Raw genomic sequence first — 18,721 nt, forward strand, 5'->3', positions numbered from 1 at the left:
TGTTACTTTGTTAAACCGTGTTTATCTCAATTCAAGTTTCTTCCTTCCCTTTTGATTCTCTCCCCTGTTGCGGGGCGGGTGGAAGGGGGTGAGCGAGCGGCTATTGTGGTTGTACTGCTAGTTCGGGTTAAACAACACCACCCTGCTAACACAGCTGCTTTATGTCACTAAAATTTCCTGCCAATTCTCAGCTATAGAAAGTAGATTAAATGAAACTCCATCATCATAATCCCCTTCTGCCAGCTTCTGCCTTGTGAGAATCTGGATTACACACACTATCCCTCAGTAATGCATCTGACCACCAGTTCATAACACCTGTGGAGTAAACGAGATAACACTGCATTGTTATTATACTGTCTGAAAGCGCTGACGAAGGGGAGTTACCTTTTTGACTTCATACTTAATGGCCAGCTTCACACGGCTCAGCGATGCTCTGTGTCTCTGCGCTTCAACTGGCTCAGAATTCAAATCCCCATTCAGAATGGCCTCCACTTCTTCCGAGTCTCGGCAGAGATCAAGAACACCAACCACAAAGTCCTTGCACTGCATAGACAGCTTGCGGTAGTCATTCTGAAACAGAAGGGTTAGAGAAAAATGACCCACGATGAACATGAATAAGAGTCAACAGCAAGGAAAAAAAGAACCCGTACAAGTTGCTAAAAATTAATAGTGTTTGACTTTTAAACACTGTGTCAAGTTAGGAGCATATCAGACATTGTATAGTGGAATAATTTCTTCTCTGATATGAGGTGGCCACTTGAACAGATGATGACAGCTGTTTACCAGGGTATGGAAACATTACATAATAGCATGATGAAAATAACCCAGATGGGCTGCAAGGGGAAGTTGAATGGACAAACAAGAATTGCACAAACCAACCAGAGCTCTTAAAACACAAACCTCACCCTTGCAAACTTTGCAGACAATTAATGAAATAATTCTTACAGGGTCGCCTCCCAAGCTATGAATATATGTATGCTCTTTCTACACTGCGAAAATGGCTGTTTACTCTTTACTCTGATGTATACTGTATACATCTGATGTCCTCTCAGATTTCTAGGACTTATTTATCTGACATGCAGACTTTGCTTTCCTCACATAAAGCTACAATTGGAGGAGAAAACTTGACAGAACTTGCCTCTTCTACCCTGTTGTATCGAGTGTTTCAGTACCCAATTGAAAATAGCACAGCCTTCTTTTTCAATTACTCCACCACTCTTCTTTGTCCCTGTCCCACCCCCACAAAGGCCAGTTGGACTCCTTTGTCTCTCTGGTTTTGTGTGGTTACTGTTCATCTTCAGACACTGCCTTTTTAACATCACTTTTGGGCAGTACAGATTTTTTCCTTTGTGGTTCCTGCATTCTCAAAAAAGCTTCCTTACTGCTTCTGCCCTCATAATTTCTCATTTAATTTTTTTTTTTTTCTTGAAAACCTCACTTTTCCCCCCTTGCCTGTGGAACTTTTCCCTCACTTACTGCTAGTTTTGTTAAATTTTTAACCTAGCATCTATAAAATGAGATAGAGAAACCTGCATACTCTTAGTAGTTTCAAATTATTTTGGGAGAAGAAACTGCACAGGATAATTGCAGGAATCAGCTATCAATCCCATAGGTCTGATTCAGATATGAATCAATATGAAATAACTGCTGGAGACAAACAAATACTACTGGGAACTGTGTTATTATGGAAGACTGACATCCCAGATACAGACTTGGAAACAGTACTAATCATAGACCTAAATAGGAGCCAGTTATTTCCTTTGGTCATAGACAACAAATTAATTCAGTTGTCAGTGAACCAACAGGATATAAGGCTATTTTAGATTGTTGTTTTTACAACAGAATTATTATGCATCTGTGAGAACTTGAACACTGACCCTTAAATTTCCCATTTCAAGCAAGAGCTGCTTACACATTTCACTACAGCTAAAGAAAAGCAGCTACCGAGATGGTTGAGCAAAAACCATTATAACCATCAGATACACTATAATGTTAGTTCAACAGGAATAAGATAGGTCATCAATTTTCCTTTAGCACTATAAAGTAGTTGTAAATCTGCTATTTGCAGCACATGGAAGGATACACTAACTCCACTAACTTCAGCAGTAGTACTATATAGATAAAAGAGAAGCTACATTCATTCTCACCTGAATTTCCAGGCACTTGTAACTTTAAAATAAAAATAAGTCTTTGTTTTAATATTATTTTTAGCTATCTTATGCTCAAAAGTGACATCGCATTAGGGTTTAATAAAGTTTAGTTTAGATGGTTTTGTATTATTCAAATCCTTTACGACACATCACAATCCAAATTTTGTCCTTGTGTGAATGAACATTGGCTGTCCAGTTGTGGGGAGACGCTTCACTTACAATGTCTTTTCTCATTCCTTTGCTAACTGTGAAGAAACAGAAGGAGAAATAGTGGGCTTCTAATAGTTAGGAAATAAGAATAGTTGCTCTTGCTAAAGGTTCACTCCATGTTCTGTACCATTTAACCATTCTGGTTTTCCTTACAATAAAACAGAAAGGTAATACCAAAAGTTACATTACCAAGAAGTTACTTCTTAACAACTTTGAATACAAAAGTCAGGAAAATCTAATTTTGTTCCCTTGTGTTTAAGCTATAACCAAGTCTTTCACACATCCAAGTACAAGTACAGCCCAGCATCAGGTTCATAAAACAGAAACATTCGAGTAAGTTTTTGCTATAGTTACATACGCAGTTCAAAAGATCAATTAACATAGTTTTCTCAATTAACAGAAACTGAGCAAGAAGAAAACATTTTCAGACAGTTACAATTGCGAAATATTGCCTACAAACAGCAAAGTGGTGTAAAATCTCCTTAATTTGGCAAAAGGGGGGCAAACTGCGATTGCAGTAGTATCACATGAAGACTGCTATTCAATAGACTGTTTCATTTTGCTGTTCTCTCCTCCCCACAAGCGCGTCAGAGCTGCTGACTGATCCTGGCAGAGGGTGCAAAGCTTCTGCCCTCGCAGCTCACACTGTGTTAACTGGAACCCTGCAAAATACTTCCTGTGAATAGCCCTGATAGTCCCTCAAGGATAGATTGCTTTGCACGTGCCTACTGCACAAGAGCTACCCACATTTCTGCTGAAAAATTAAAAGTGCTACACGTTTCTTGACAGGTATATAGACCTTTTAGTTATAAAAGTTATCCTTATTGCTAGAACAGATTAAGGATATGATGGATTAAGTTTTATTTTGTCAAATTTAAGGATTAAATACATGCTATGCTCCTTACAAACGTTGTTATGAGAACTGAAAACCAGTATGTGCGTCGTTAATATCTGACTGAGGCTTTGAATCTTATGTTAGGAAAATTTGTCAGATTTCCCTCTCCAGGTCTTTACTTACACATTAGCAAATCAAATTTCTCTTAGTCTATTTGATTGCTTTACAGAATTAAACAAACATTACCCACATTGTAAACATGGGACCTAATTCTCAATCTTCTACCTCTATGGTGTTGTGCGAATAGCAGAAACCAGAATCTGTGGTCTCAGTCACCCACATACGCCTCTGTTTACTCTTGAGAAAATACCGAGAGCAAGTGAAGCCACTAGATCACTCATCTCCTCCCTGTCCTAAACAGGGCTACCAGAGCTCCCTGTGTGAAGCACCCAGATCCATGTTTGAAAAGCTCAGCTACACACTGTGCAAGTTGCCAATTTGTTGAAGTGAAGCTACTCTTCAGGGGAATGCCAAAGAAAGTACGGCTCCCATCAACCTGTTTATGCACTGTGGTTCTTTGCCTGTTTTTCCTCATAATACAGGGACGCTGCTTCCTTGATCAACGTGCTTCTTCAATTAATTCACAACCTAACTCTGCTGGTTTTACTAGCTGTATCATCTTAAATAATCTCTCTCAAAAAAGAAAAGGTTACACAGACATCTTCGTAACATCAAAAATATCAGCCTGTATTCTGCATTTCGCAAATACCATAGCAGACCGTGGTACATAATGGATGACTGACGATGACTGGAATTGCAGAACTGTGTCTCAGGAGCAGTTTCAGAAGACCCTAGCACACACCAATGGTTGGATCTCAGCCTGTCCAACTCTGCACACTCTGTTTTCACTCATAACATTAGAGACTACCTTCTGAGTTCATCTAGAATTTTTACAAATAACACATCAATCTGTGTGAAAAGAATGAAGCATATGAAGAAAACCTTTTAGTTGATTTTACCCGTAAGATTTTTAGTTATTCCAAAGAAAATTTATTACTGAGCGACTACATGTGGTCAAACAAAACATGTATGTTTTCTATCGTATGAGAGCTACATTCCTGTAAGCACCACAGTTTGTGACTACGCACAACTGCATAACCAGTTCACACACTGCACATGCAATCATAGATGCACGGTAATACGTATTAAATGGCTGGTTTGAGATCACATACATAGTCAGTTTGCATATGTAACTGCAGGAATCATATATGCAAATAAAGCACATAATTGTACTAATGATTATGGATCTGGGCCCTGTCCTTTTAAAAGTTGGACCTAAACATAAATCAAGCTTGAACACTCTTTGTTAGTTCAGCTGAGATAACACTACGTAAATTTACTTGGAACAGTGACAGATTCCACTTTTAGAGGCACATCCACATCTTCCGTTGGTTTCAGAAGGAGCTTTTAGCAAAACTGGGAACAGGGATTTATCCCATCTAAAGCAGGACTATGATCTTTTTGACCAAATTCTGACATGGTACCAGCTAGCACAATTTCCACTGGGAGAAGTGAGCTGCTTACGCAGGACAGTATTAGTTGAGTGGTGGTATACAGAGACTATCACATGGCTTTTTAGCTACCTTGTCCTGGTTTTGGGGGTTTTTTTTCTACAGTGACTCCAAAGGAAAGTTCCATCAGCTGTTCTGACTGCTAGAAATTCTCCCGTCACTGTGCAGTAACAGTTTAAAAGTTCTCAGGGAAGAGGGTAAATATCACAGAATCACAGAATGTAAGGGATTGGAAGGGACCTCAAAAGATCATCTAGTCCGATCCCCCTGCCAGAGCAGGAACACCCAGATGAGGCTACACAGGAAGGCGTCCAGGTGGGTTTGAATGTCTCCAGAGAAGGAGACTCCGCAAATATGAATTAACTTTAGTAACCCAGTGGCCAGGGTCTGCTGAAAATAGAAGAACAAGAAAACATAAAAATTGGGAACATTTTTATTGTATTTTCTGTTGCTACTGGGATTGGAAAACACAATTCTCCAACTATAGTAACGAACGCTTTTTTACCTTAATACAAGATACAGTTCCAGTCCGAGCTTCCCTAGCCAGTCTGTCGGGTACAAAGCTGTAACAGCTCAGAGGTCTCTAACCACTCAAAAGACAGGAGATGGTAGAACAACACTCCATAGCTTGCTCTGACTTAATGAGTCTTATTCTTTTCAACAAAGGAACTGAACCAGCAGAACACTTTGAAAACACTTTCTGAGCAGGAATATTGGTTATAAAAGCCCTTATAAACATCCAGATTGGTGAAGAAGTCCAGAGTGAAGCAAAATTCTGGTTTTGCATCTTAGACACAGAACTTCATCAACAGTGCTTCTTTCTTTCTAATTATCTCTACTGAATATAAAACACCCCTAAAAACCTGACAGGAGAGAATTTCATTAGCTGCTTTAAGAAAAAAAAAAAAAAACACAACTGATTTTTTTTTAAAGTTCTGGTTTGAAATGAGAAGTCCAACCAAAAACAGTTGCTTTTTCTCCTCCAAAATCTCAAGCTATTTGTTTCCTGACAAAATTTGTATTTGTGGTATTAGTACCTATGATACAGGAGCTTCCCGTGAATTTTAAATCTTTTTTACTGAAATGTCTCTATTCAGTTCTAATAACCTACATCCTCCCTTTACAAAGTCATGACACAGTTTGCCTTATGTAGCTTTTGGTGGCAGAGATTGCATTATTGGGTTGCTAGGGGGTTGCATGGCACTTAAATTGAGTCCCTAAACCCACCAGTGTTTCTGAACACAGGCACATTAACAAAATTTGTACACAATATCATAAAGAAAAAGATGGATGGTAGAGTTTCTGAGATGCCAGCCCAGAAGAAAAGCTCTCTTTAAGAAACAATCACCAAAATGTTATTCAGGAAACCCATGAATCTCCATCTCAGGCACACAATCTGGAGACCTTGTGGCTCTCAGGTCATTGGCCCCGTTGAAAAGAAATGGATGATAAACAGGACTGAGTTATACTCAGAGATTTAACCTTCTATAATGGTCTCTAAATGAGGTACATAACTGTAATTCATTGTGTGAAGCACAGAAGCCAACAGGCTCTGCGTATATTATGAAAATCTTCAATTCTTTGATTTTATGTTTACAAAGAGCTTTACCAGTTCAGTAGTTTTTCAGCATAAAAAAAGAAAAATCTGACATTTTTCCTACACTTCTGAATATATACTAATACATTGGGGAAGTACTCAATCCATTTACCATATTACACAACACACGACACGGTATGAGGGGGTTTCTTCAGCAAAGGAAGGAGAGTCAAGGTTTAAGCTGACTTTTACACTTTATGAGTACATGGTATAACACAGGAATCCTTCTCAGCACTAAAACTTTATTTTTAAATTTTATCTTTACTCAGCTATATATGGAGCTATAGTTTCTCAGGAGTTTAAAACTGTTTCTTCCTCTTCTGGTAAAATTCACTTCATTAATTTCTGTTTATTTTCCTCCAGGATGTTGTATATTTCTTCTGAGTACTCCACAGTGTTAGCAATGCTTGCTGTTGTTTGAAACGGTTAATGCATATTTTGCCTCAGATCATTTACAAAGATATTAAACAAGTGGTACTCAACACAGACGCTGTAGAACCACATTAAATTTTTTGCTACGTCTAGATAAAATGCAGTTAATACCACCACTCACTGAGAACAATCTATCATTCCCCAAGGTGAGGGGTTTTTTATTACACACAGTCTACTGGGGTTTGGTTTTTTGTTTTCCAAGAGAACTGGGGGAAAAAAAAAAAAAAAAGCACACAAAACCCAAAAACCAAAATACTAACCACAACACCGGGCAACAGCTACATAAGTCATTAATTGTCTGATGGAGAAGCTGAAATATCCAGAAAAGTCAGGGCACTGACATACTAAACCAAATACGGCTCAAAAACGGGTGAAAAGACCGACATCTGTAATCAGTCTAACAGCTGGTTTTGAATGAGTGACATTTCCAAAACATGCATCAAAAAACCTCACTTCCTGTATTCTTAATTTGAACGCATAACTCAAAATGATTATGAATGAGAAAGAGGGAATAAGGTCAATGCCGCAGTATGCTCAAGTAAAGTGTAATGTTTCTGCTCAACATTTGTAACTAAAAACGATCTTTGCCTGCTACAGCAACCAAAATTGTTTTCCATCTGCTGCAAGGTTAACAGAATACACACTGTCCCTTTTTCCAATTTTCTCCATACACAGTAGGTGCAAAAGCAATTTCATTTCATTAAAAGTTCTTTTTTAAAAGGCTTGTGTATCAAAAACTCAAAATCAAGAACAAAAGAGACAAAAAGATCATAAAAACATTTGCAATTGAAAAGTAAAGACACAGAAAATAGTTTCAAGCATCTAAAGATATCATGAAGTAGCAGCAACTTTAAAACGATAACAAAGACAGAAAGACACACCAAAACACCATTACCTTGAATTCTTTTTCAATGTTGGCCAGCTTGGCGAGCTCATTGCTGAGTTCTAGAGCAGTGAGTACCGGATCTTCACTGGAGAGGGACAGATAAGCCGGGCTAGCCAGTCCTTTGTATGCATTTATTCTTGACCTAGAGTGACTGAAAGAATCATGCTTTTGCTTCTCTGTACAGTCATTACATTTGCAGAAATAATCATGAGGTCTTTCTATCCTTGCTCCTTTCATCAATAGCATGTGCACGACTTCGTATTTTTGGCAGTGGGCAGCTAAAATTATGGGAGTGATATCTGGAGAAAAGCGGGTACCGTCTTCGTCGTAGGAATAAAAATCATCATCCTGGAGCTCCTGCTCACAAGGGCTCAGAGTCAGTCGCTTATTTACTGAAAACCCAGGATGATTCAAAATTGCTTCCACTATCCTAATGTAGCCCTTGCTGATTGCAAGCAGCAGGGCATCTCCAATCCGTGCCAAGTTCTCTTTTTTTAACAGAAGTTCTGTCACCTCCAAATGTTCATTCCCTACAGCAAGCTGCAAGGCGTTTTGGCCCATGTAGTCAACACAGTTGACATTCAGTGTTTTTGACTCCTCCAGCATTTTGCGCACCACAGGTATGTTCCCGTACTCTGCTGCATCCAGAAAGCGCTCTTCTTCAGCAGTAAGACTAGTGCCCCTGTTGTTGAACATGAACGCTGGGCCTCTAATGGCCTGTCGCCTTCCCTTCTCCCTCATCATAGTCATACGTCTCAGAGAAGGACTTTCTTCAATGTACCTAATGAGAAAACAAAAACATAACAGCATTTCATTGCATTGGTTATTTGTAGCCTCCACCTCTCCTGCAGCTGCAAAAAATAATTGCTTATTTTATCTCCTGTCATTTGTCCATCTATTCACAAGAAGCGTTCTTTGTTGTGATCTTTCTGCCTTCGTATTTGCTTGCCTGCAACCTAAAGGCACTTACAGGTTCTGCTAGCATGAACAAAAGTAGTATTCTTTGGGTTTGTTGGGTTTTTTCTTAATGTAAGACATCTCTTCAGAAATCCCTCCCAACTCACTTCAGTATATATATATAAAATGAAAACACATCTACTATATTACTTTCAGTAGTAATTAACACTATCCACCAGTGTCATTCAAGCTGGTGGTTTAAGGCAGGCAATAGTTATGCTTACCATATTGTAGTTCACATAAATGAAAGGTGAAAACAAGTTTTCTTCCTGACGTCTTGCCAAGCAACACACAGTGAAGCCTGATCTCATGCTTTCTACTGTTTACTACTAGAAATGTTAACCAAATCTGGAAGATTCTACTCACGAGTCAATTTGGTCAAACTAAAAGTATTTAAAAAACAAGAGTTCATACATGTTCAAGGGACTTTCTGGATACTGGTAACTAAACCACTCACAGATTGCAGGCACTGGGCATGACCCAGTGTACACTGGGATCAGCTCTCATTCCAGCTGCACTTCTGCAGTGCTGTGGGTTATGTTGGGCCCATTTCTGTTATCCACCTACCATTCCAGGAGAGGAAGGGTAAGAAGCTATCTAACATCATTACATGACTATGTATCTTTTTAAAAGGCCTCCTACATTCTTGTAATCCAATCAAGAAAAATCCAATCAAAAAAAAAAATCAAAAAAAATCCAATCAAAAAAAATCAAATCGAAGAGCTACTGAATTAAAATAAAAACTGGGGTAGCCGGCTGCCCTGGAGAGAGAAAAGTGAGATTGTTTAGGAAAGGGAACTGAGAACTAACTGGAGAAGCTGTGAACTCCCTTCAAAAACTGCTAGCAAAAGCAGAAAGAGGGAGAAAGGAGAAAAAGAACAGGAGGGGGGAAGAAAAAAAAGAAAAAAAAAAAAGGTGAGCAAGCTAATTCAGAAAACACAGAGACTGAAATTATGAACCAATGAAGATACTGGCTGAGAGCAGCGGGGAGTAAACAGGAGTAGGCTGAGAGAACAGACAGATCAGATGTTGAGCTGGATCTCGGTAGGTAAGGAAACTAGAGAGGGGAGAGGAGGTTCAGAGAAGCGACCAGGAGTTGCAAAGAAAATGGATTTGGATGAGGGGTTGAAGAGCAAATGCTACCTAGCTGCAGAAAACAGCAACAAGAAATAACCGCCTGGCAAGGTCTGAAGCAACAGAATGATGGGGTCAGGCCAAAGAGGTCACAGCTAGAGCAAGAACAGAAGCACTGATGCCTGCCAGAGAACAGGCCAAAGGCCCGGAAAGGTACTCAGGATACCACAACCTTCCTTCACTACCATCTGCAAATAAATGTGAAACTCATCAGCTATCTCCCTTTCCTTTCTAGTCCAGCTCAATATTGAGAAAGACACCCTCCAGCTGCTATCGGTTAATCCATTAGCTCGAGGGCTAGAGATCACTTGAGCTGATTTGATGGGCACAAAGGCATCAGGGCAGCTGATAATATACGAGTCAATAGAGGCTGTGCTTTGAATACATATAACACTATATATATGCTACATAGAGACAAACAGGCTTTATAAATTTCAAATTTGTTTCTTAAGTATTATGTGCCTCTGTTTCTCATCTATAAAAAAAGAACACTTGGCTCCCACTTTACAGGAGCATTGTGAAAAGTAATTAATGCACCTCGGTGGAAAACTCAGATACAAGAGTAAAAGGCCAGACATAAAAACTCAAGAGGACATTAATCCTTCTACCCTCAGTGCAAAAGCCAGGTAATGTGTATTAGGAGAGATGTGGGTCCACATACTGAATGCTGAGGGCAAAGCAAAATATTAAATAGCCCTTTTTAAGCAAACCCTGTCAGTCTGTGAAAGAGCAGAACCGAGGGAAAAATGGCACACGCACACAAAGGCTACACATTTAAGTGAACACAGAGGAAACTGCATGGGCAGCTTCAAAAGCTGCATATCCTAATTGCTAAAGGTTTCAATCCACAACCAGAGTAACATTCTCCTAAATGCAGTCCTTTTTATTTTTTGTATGACCTTTCAAGAATGAGCTTAGCTGTATTACCACTGCACAAAATATGCCTGTTGACATCACTGGATTTCCCCATATGCAGCAATGTCAACCCTCACAGTTTTCACTGGGCATAACTAATCCCATCCAGGTTATAAGAATATGTCTGGCCTTCCAGCTATCTGCATCAGTTGTAATAAAAGCAGCAAAACATAAAATCTTAATCACTTTATCACAGCTACAAATATCATGAAAGCTAGTCCATATTCTGAACATTACAGTTAACACAAACGAGCAGTTCCATTGCAGACCAAGTAAAGAGATTGTAACACTCATTACCAAGGGCAGGACTCTCCTGGGATGAAGCATTTCATCTTTTTACATTTTCATGTGTGGCTGGTGTTTCTGGACTACCAGAAATGACCTGGGCAGCTCTGCAGTGTAAGCAATGCTAACTGGTATTTACTTCTCGAAATACGTTCCAAAACTGCTTTGTCAAACATGGCAGATCCATTCTTCTTCACTTCTGTAACACTTTCTTTAAGTCTATGACAAAGGCTGCATAACAGAGAGGATTTGTGACTGTCAAACACAGAACTGATTTAATGTCTTAAACCTCAGGCATATTTCACATTTGGGAGCACTCAGACAAAGATTTCAGCCCAGAGTACACATGGTGAACAGTTACGCTATGCTACTACCTTATTCCCCAACAAAATCAGAGGTAAACCTGGAAATATTGTATTTTCATAGTTACCTTTTCAACAAGATCTTATAGTCTGCCACGCTATTATGTTTCTATTCTTCTTCCACATCTAAAAAGATACAGCTAAGGAAATGTAATTGTTTACTGTAGTTTATAAAGAAAAAAGTATGTTGATTTTTTAAAAAGTAAAAAAGAGCAGATTGAGTCATGCTGACTTCTTGATTTAAGATGACTCTAAACTGCCACCCTGAATCTCATTCATCTTTTATGAGATAGGTAACAACACATTTCCCTCTATATATTCAGAGTAATTTTTCAGCCTATTTTGAAATATGACACTTATTTTCTGTTTTATCTATTTTTGTTTCAAAACCCACTGTCTGACCAGGGTGATTCATCTGACTTCTGTAAAAAGAAGTCCTTCCAATGGTGTTGCATTAGAATATCTTCCCAACAAGGAAGGTTTTACTCAGCTATAAATCTTATGACTGAAATTATTTATTCGAAGTGACTGCAATATCTTCTCAAAACAAGGATGAAAGATGCTTTGTATTTTAATGATTAAAGTGTTGTCAAGACCTCCTGAAAAAATGCAAAGCAAAAAAATCTCAACCAGCACCACACAACCAGAAGACTGTTCAGTTCATTCATACCTCCCTCCTCTCTTCTTCCCCCCTTGAATTTTCCCCCAGCAAATTCAAAGACCTTAAAGCCAGTGCAGTTCTGGTCAGAGTACTGCATGCAAGAGGCATCAGGTACAAGATCTCCTATACCATTTTCTGCTCTCCTGTTCTTACATCTAATACTTTAAGCTATCCCAAAGCATGAAGAAAATGGTTAAAATTTTAATTTTAACTATTTAACTGTTTTCAGCACATTTTATATGTAATGCTTGCCAACTGCAGTAATCAAAGCAACAAAATCTCAAGTCTCATCTCTAAATATCATTAAACTGGCTTAAAAATACAACGAAAATAGAACTAAGTAGGCATTAATTATTTGTGTTCTATTTCCTAAAGCCTTTAAAGTTCATATTCTCAACCTTGCCTCTGTGAGGAGCTGACGACTAACATCAAAAGAGGGAAGGAGAAATAGAAATTGTGATGCTACTCTTCTCAACTGTTCATAATAGTTGCAAGAACACAAAAAATAAACTATCTATAGAACACATGGCAAAAACTCCACAAGAACATCGAGCAAGAAAAAGCCTGATTATTTTATGTTTATTCTTCAGCAAAGAGACACCACAACATTAAGTAAGTTCTAGTCCTAGTGCACAGGTTGCATATTTATACTACTTGGTATGTGGCAGGAAGGCGAGAGGACAGAATTCAGTCCCCTTTTTCTGACATGAAGAAGCAGCTGAGCCCCTTCATTTTTTCCACAATTATTTTTCACATTTCACAGCAGAAAAATGACCAAGGGGCCTGTAAAGCCTCAAGCTTCTGTGTGCTGCTCAGCACAACTGAGGATGAAATTGGAGAAGAGCAGTCATGTTCACTGGGGTACACCAGTTCCACCATATCTGGACACGTTTCACTTGGCCCTAAGCATGCACCAGTTAGGCAGCTGTTCTGAGGAACTGAAAAGCTTCACTGGCAAAGAAGAACTTCAGAAACTGTACACCAAGCTTCAGAATCATTCATTCATCAGCATAAAACAAGGATGGTCTTCAGTTACAAGTTTTATTTCCTTAACCATACTGCTACCATTAGTCATTTGCCAGCTTAAGTCTAGTTCATTGCTTCCTACTTAGGGAACCTCTCAATAACTTCAGTGATAGCCTTAAATGAACATAACCCACTACAAGATGATTAACAATTAACCAAGGCATGTCAGGACCCTAAGTCAGCCCCTTGTTGAACAATATGCAAGCAGGACAAATCCACTGCAGCTTTGCAGCAGAATTCTCACATTAGTGAGGCCACGGCTCCTGGAGGAGACCACCTTTCAAGACCTTTCCCTAATGTTGAGTATCACGAGCTTTCAGACAGAGCCATGTTGTGTAGACTCTGAACTAACGGGTTCATTACATACCAGATAATGTCGTAAGACACAAAAACCTATCCTACCTTATAACATGTTTATGTTTACCTTAAATGTTTTGATCTGAAACGTATGACCTTCATATGTGCAATAAAAACTATTTTAAAAAGATTTTCCACTAGACAAGCAATGGCCACTCAACTCTCACATTTTGTATGTAGCACATTTACTGTGACCTTATATTGCGTCGTATTGTTGCCCAGACAGTTACTCCTACGCACAAAGCTACAAATTTGAGCAGCACAACAACTTCAAAGGACTGGAGTAACTATTATGATTCCTCTGCTTCTACCACAGATTATTTCAGTTACCGATTTCTACTCTGTTAGTCTACCCATCCCTTTTAATGTTCAAACTTTCTACTTGTAGCAGAAGGACAGAAACATGGGACAAACAGTTGACCTAAGAATTCCTTGTGTTCTGCTGTTCGTTACCTCATCAGCAGAAATTCAAAAGATTTATAATCTTGTTTATAAGTCTATTTTTTAACACTGAAAACTGCATAAGCTATTTTTTTTAAAACAAAAAGAAAGAGAAGTTGGAGAAACAGAGGTTTCATTCCGGGCCTTCCCAGATCTGTAGAGCAATTTGCTATCATTTGTACTGAAGAACAAGCTGTTATTCTCCCTGAACTATTAAATGCAATAAAAGGTGGCATCAACAATTTACAAGCAGTTCGCCCCACTGCTAAACTGCAGTACCACATTAGCGATCTTGATTCTATTCTAGCCCTGAAAAGGAAATGCAGTCCAGTGATTATAGACAGATCAGATTAGTACATCACGGGAACAGCGATGTGCACGCATATTTAAAAGAAACACCTCCAGAGTTCGCCGCACAGAAGACGCAGATTGTGCCTCTTGTTCAGCCAAAACTAACCTCTGAGATCCCAGTTTTAAAATCAAAGAATAATAATTCCCTTACTCCCAAAAGTAAGTGCTCAGACGTGCACGTACCCACGACCAGCATTTTAGCTCATGACTCTTGAGGTCACTTAAATTAAGCGATCTCAGATATTTGTTTTGCTACCATCACAGGAAAAGGCCGTGTTGTTCCACGTGGGGCCACAGCTCCTGGCTCCAGGCAGGGTCACAGGCAGTGTCGGGGGTGCAATACGCCAGCCTCACCGCCTCTTTCAAATGAAGGCTTTGCCATCCCTCCAAGCTCCGCTACAGCCATATGCCAGAAGAGGCTGTTGGTAATTTTTTTTTTCCCATCAGTAAAAACAGTGTCACGTTCATATATGTTTGCACGGGAGCCTGCACATGTTCCACAGAATTTGGGAATCCCTGCGCCAAATCTAAAATGTATTAAATGAGAGCTTCCTTCTCCCTTCTGTGGACCACTGCCTAGGCTTTCCAGAAGAGGGAGGCTAATTCAGCTGAACGGCAGAACATAAATCAGGCCAGCTGCAAGATCCAACTCAGGTCTAAAGTCTCCCACTGGTCTGAAATGATATAATCCATCATCCAAAATGCCCTCATGCCAGCTCACAGAAGTTCTGGCTCCAAACTGAAAAGAATTAGTCAAAAAATGAAGCGAAACACACTGAGATATCAGGAGGAAGTGTACACACACTTAGTTTGTTCCTTCCCCCCTTGCCCCACAAACTATGACAAGCTTTTTTTTATCGTTACTCTTCACTAATTCCTCAACAGAAAACACCAATCTGAATTACTGTGGGGGAAAAAAAAGGGGCTATATTTTAATGACAGGAGTACAGCTATGCACACATAGAAAAAGGCAAACATCTCATCAGGAAAGAGACAAGTTTAGAGGACTACATCAACGAAGAATTTTAAAGTCTCTTTCCACTCAGTTTGTTATTCATGTTCTGTCATTCCACACAGCAAAGTGAGCCATGATTTTCAGAGAGACTCAGGAAATCAGGCACCCAGTGACTACTACATTTAATTTACAGGTTTTGTCCACGTTTTTCTCACTGGGACATATAGTACCTTGTGAAACAAGTATTACATCCAGTCTGCAGTCTTAGTAGGAACCTGAGGTTAATTACTTTTTCCAGCAATATTTGGCACAGGAGGGAGCCAGCTGTTCATTGACAGGTACCTTGCACAGGTTACAGCTTTCAGAGCTAAGACATTCCAAATACCAACTAAGTGCACCCTCTTGTGCAATTTGATCCACATCTTCCTGCCTCTTTTCCCTTGCACTGTCTGTCAGTACTGAACATTTAGACTACAAAACCTTCTAGTCAAGGATTCTCACACTCACTTTGTGCATACTAAAGCCTTACGTGTGTCCATCTGAGCTCATTATAAGCAAACTGATACGCACATTTATTTCATTAACATATGCTATGATCTTAGGCATTATCACCAAAACACAAAACGTTACTCCAGAAGAAAAATCCTACTGTTTCACCAAGGACAACCATGGGCACATAATAGGGAAAATGGCAGTTGTAGCTCTTTTGCCTCTATGCCCTGTCAGTTCAATATATTCCTATTACATTGATTAATGTCAGCCTTTTTGTCAGTCCACCAGGCAGCAACTTGCGATCACTGCTGTGATAGACTCCCAGGACAGGATCACAAGAATTACATACTGGGAAGCAATTCCAACAGACGGAGCTCACTCCAGGCTCGAATGCCTATATCTGTGCAAACTGGACTCCAGCTTTAGTTCCTGGTGGCATAATACCCATTTCTTAAAGAAAGGAATATGCCAACATGTATAGGAGGACACTAACCTAAAGGGGATTCAGAAAATTATGGCTCATAGCTCATACAGTACTGTCTAAAAATACAGTGTCCAAGTTTAAACTGATCCTCTAGGCTCTTTTTATGGTGAATGGAGAAGACAGGCACCTCAAGGAAGAAGACAAATGACTACACTGGCTTGCCCACTGCTATTTCCTCTCCCATCCCATCAACTACAGAGGGAGTCTAGATAAACAACTTAAGGGCAACTAACTTTCCGACAGCTGAAGACATATGAAAGACTCCTTCGCTTGAAGTCTGGATTGCAGGGTAGAGGGTATTTGTGAAGATTTTCTGCACTGGGAAGGTAAAACCCACTTTTATTTGTTGTTATCCCATTCTAAGCAATACTACAATTATTTCTGTACTTTACAGTTGTCTCTAGGGTAATTTTAATTAGGGCTTCTTCTATAAAGGCTGAATATATTATGTAAAACTCAAAATAAAGTGTTTGTCAACTGGTAATTAAAATATTTAATTAAGAACTACATATTGTCCTGAAAGTGTAAAATACACAAGTAATCCTCAGAGGCAAGTCTATCTAAACTGCAGCGTGTTATAAAAATAAGTGAATAATTCATGGACAACCTACATTTTGTAAGTCAGAGAAAATAAAGTTAACACCCCTCTTAGTAAAATTGAATTTTTTTCTCTTGCAGTAAGTCTAGTCATGGTCAGTATTTATATATATGATTGCATCTTAAAATCCAACAAACTGATTTCTGAAGACGACATTAAACGGGGATAAGATGCATCTCAAGAACTCTAGTTTTTCTACAAAGGTGTCCTAGATTTCTGTGGGGAGTCTGGTTTCATCACAGTCTGGAATTAAAAAAAAATGTTAAAGGGATGCATTAGCACAGCTAGTACAAAAGTGTGCAATGGGTTCTCTAAACCTTAGTTGAGTCAATAATTAGGTTTTCTCAGCAGCTACACTAATAGTCAGGAAAAACACCATGAAGTTGACTATAACACACGATGTCAACGTAAAACAAATGTGCTCATCACACCATTAGCGGACCTATTCTTCTCAAAACCGTTCCTAAAAGACGCATAAAGTTTTGTAAAGAGTTTGGCTTTGGGAAAGGAATTAAAAAAAAAAAAAAAAAGCCAGAAAGAGAGGTAACCTCCAGTAATCACCAAGCCAAAGGACGGGGAGCAGCAGGGCAGGAGGGCAGCGCGGGAGATGCGCCGCGGGTCCGCGGGCGCGCAGCCCCCGCCTGTGCCCGCTGGGCCGGGAGCGCGGGCCAGCCCGCGGCGCGGCCGCCAGGGGGCGCTGCAGAAGCGGGCCGCGCCGCCGGCCCGACGGGCCCCGGCGGGTCTGCCCGCCCGCCCCGGCGAACGGAGCCCGGGAGGGCGGCCGCACAGGCACGGGCCCCCTCCCCGCGGATAGCAGGGAGGGCAGCCAAGCGGTTCTGCCGAAAGGCAGGCCCGCACCGTCCCTTCTGCAAGGTTTCGCGCCAACGTCAAAGGCAACTCTGGCAACAAATAGATGCCCGACCGCGGGCGCCTCCCAGCCCTGCCCCAGCACAGCCCGCTCCGCCGGAGCTGCGGGTGCGCCTGATCCCCGCGCCAGCACCTGTCCTCCTGCTGCTGCGCGCTGCCCCCGCCTCACCCTGAAGGAGCAAAGCCGAGGGGCTGGGGAGGAGGGAGCGGAGGGCCGGGGGCGGGTAGCGACCGGACTGTTCCCTCAAGGCACTACCTGCGAAGTCTCCGCACCTCGGGCACGACAAACCGGCCGCGTTTCCCACCGCTGCAGCGGTCCCGCCCGTTCGCCGGCAGGCCGGGCGGACTGCGCTCCCGCCGCGGGGCGCTCCGCAGCCGGAGCCGCTTCCCGGAGCCCAGCGCCGCAACTTGCCGGGGACACGGCGGCCGGACCCCGCGTCTCCTCCCGGGAAGTTGCCGGCCAGCACCCTCCTAACCCACCCCTGGGCCCGACTTACATGGTGCTGGAAAAAGTGGGGGGCGGGTAGTAGCCGTAGGGCTCCCGGAGGGTTTTAACGGCTCTTTGGGGCGGCGGAGGGGGCTCCGGTCCCCCATTGACGCCTCTCCAGCCGCGGCGCCGGCGCTGCTGCTCCTCTTCCTCTGCCCCCTCCTCCTCCTCCTGCTCCTGCTGCGGGGGGAAGGTCACTCTCCCCTGCTCCTTGCTCTTCCTGCTCTTGCTCGACATGGTCAGGGTCTCCTCAGGCGGTGGTGGCGGCGGCTGCTCCCGCTCCCGGCCGGCCCCGGCCGGCAGCGTGCGTGGCGGGGAAGGAGGCAGGAGGAGGAAAGCCCTGCCGGGCGGGGGACAGAGCACCTGGAGGGGACAAAACCCTCACCATACAACCACCGCCGCCCCTCCGCCCTCTCCTCCTGCCGCCCGTCAGGAAGGCGGCGCGATGCGCAGCCCGGCAGCGGGAGCCGGGAAGGGCCGGCGAGCGGGGAAGCGAGCAAGAGACAGGGCTCCCGGCGGCTCTGCCCCGCTCCTCTGCGTGTCATCCTCCCTCGCTAGGACAGCATCGTTACTGAGCCACGGGGGGGAGGGAGCCGCGGCGGAGAGGAGCAGCCGCCTACCGCAGCGGGCACTCGGGAGAGGAGGGGACGCCTGTCCGACCTGCCAAA

General features: G+C 41.8%; 1 protein-coding gene across 3 annotated transcripts in view; it reads right to left on the minus strand.

Annotated features, from left to right (window-relative positions):
* The window catches only part of TRPC3 (transient receptor potential cation channel subfamily C member 3), a 38,069-nt gene extending 19,779 nt beyond the window's left edge, over window positions 1-18,290 (minus strand). For 2 of the 3 annotated variants that reach the window (XM_065633898.1, XM_065633897.1), the window contains exons 1-4: window positions 18,071-18,290; window positions 17,487-17,499; window positions 7,691-8,462; window positions 385-570 (exon numbers count right to left, since the gene is read on the minus strand). In XM_065633898.1, coding sequence (XP_065489970.1) covers window positions 385-570; window positions 7,691-8,462; window positions 17,487-17,499; window positions 18,071-18,290 — 1,191 coding nt within the window. Of the gene's footprint in view, window positions 1-384; window positions 571-7,690; window positions 8,463-17,486; window positions 17,500-18,063 lie in introns of all 3 variants that reach the window. The other variant, XM_065633895.1, reaches the window with a different exon arrangement.
* Between the last annotated feature and the right edge of the window lie 431 nt (window positions 18,291-18,721).

Source organism: Caloenas nicobarica, chromosome 4 (genome assembly GCF_036013445.1).
Source record: "Caloenas nicobarica isolate bCalNic1 chromosome 4, bCalNic1.hap1, whole genome shotgun sequence".
NCBI classification, from domain to species: domain Eukaryota; kingdom Metazoa; phylum Chordata; class Aves; order Columbiformes; family Columbidae; genus Caloenas; species Caloenas nicobarica.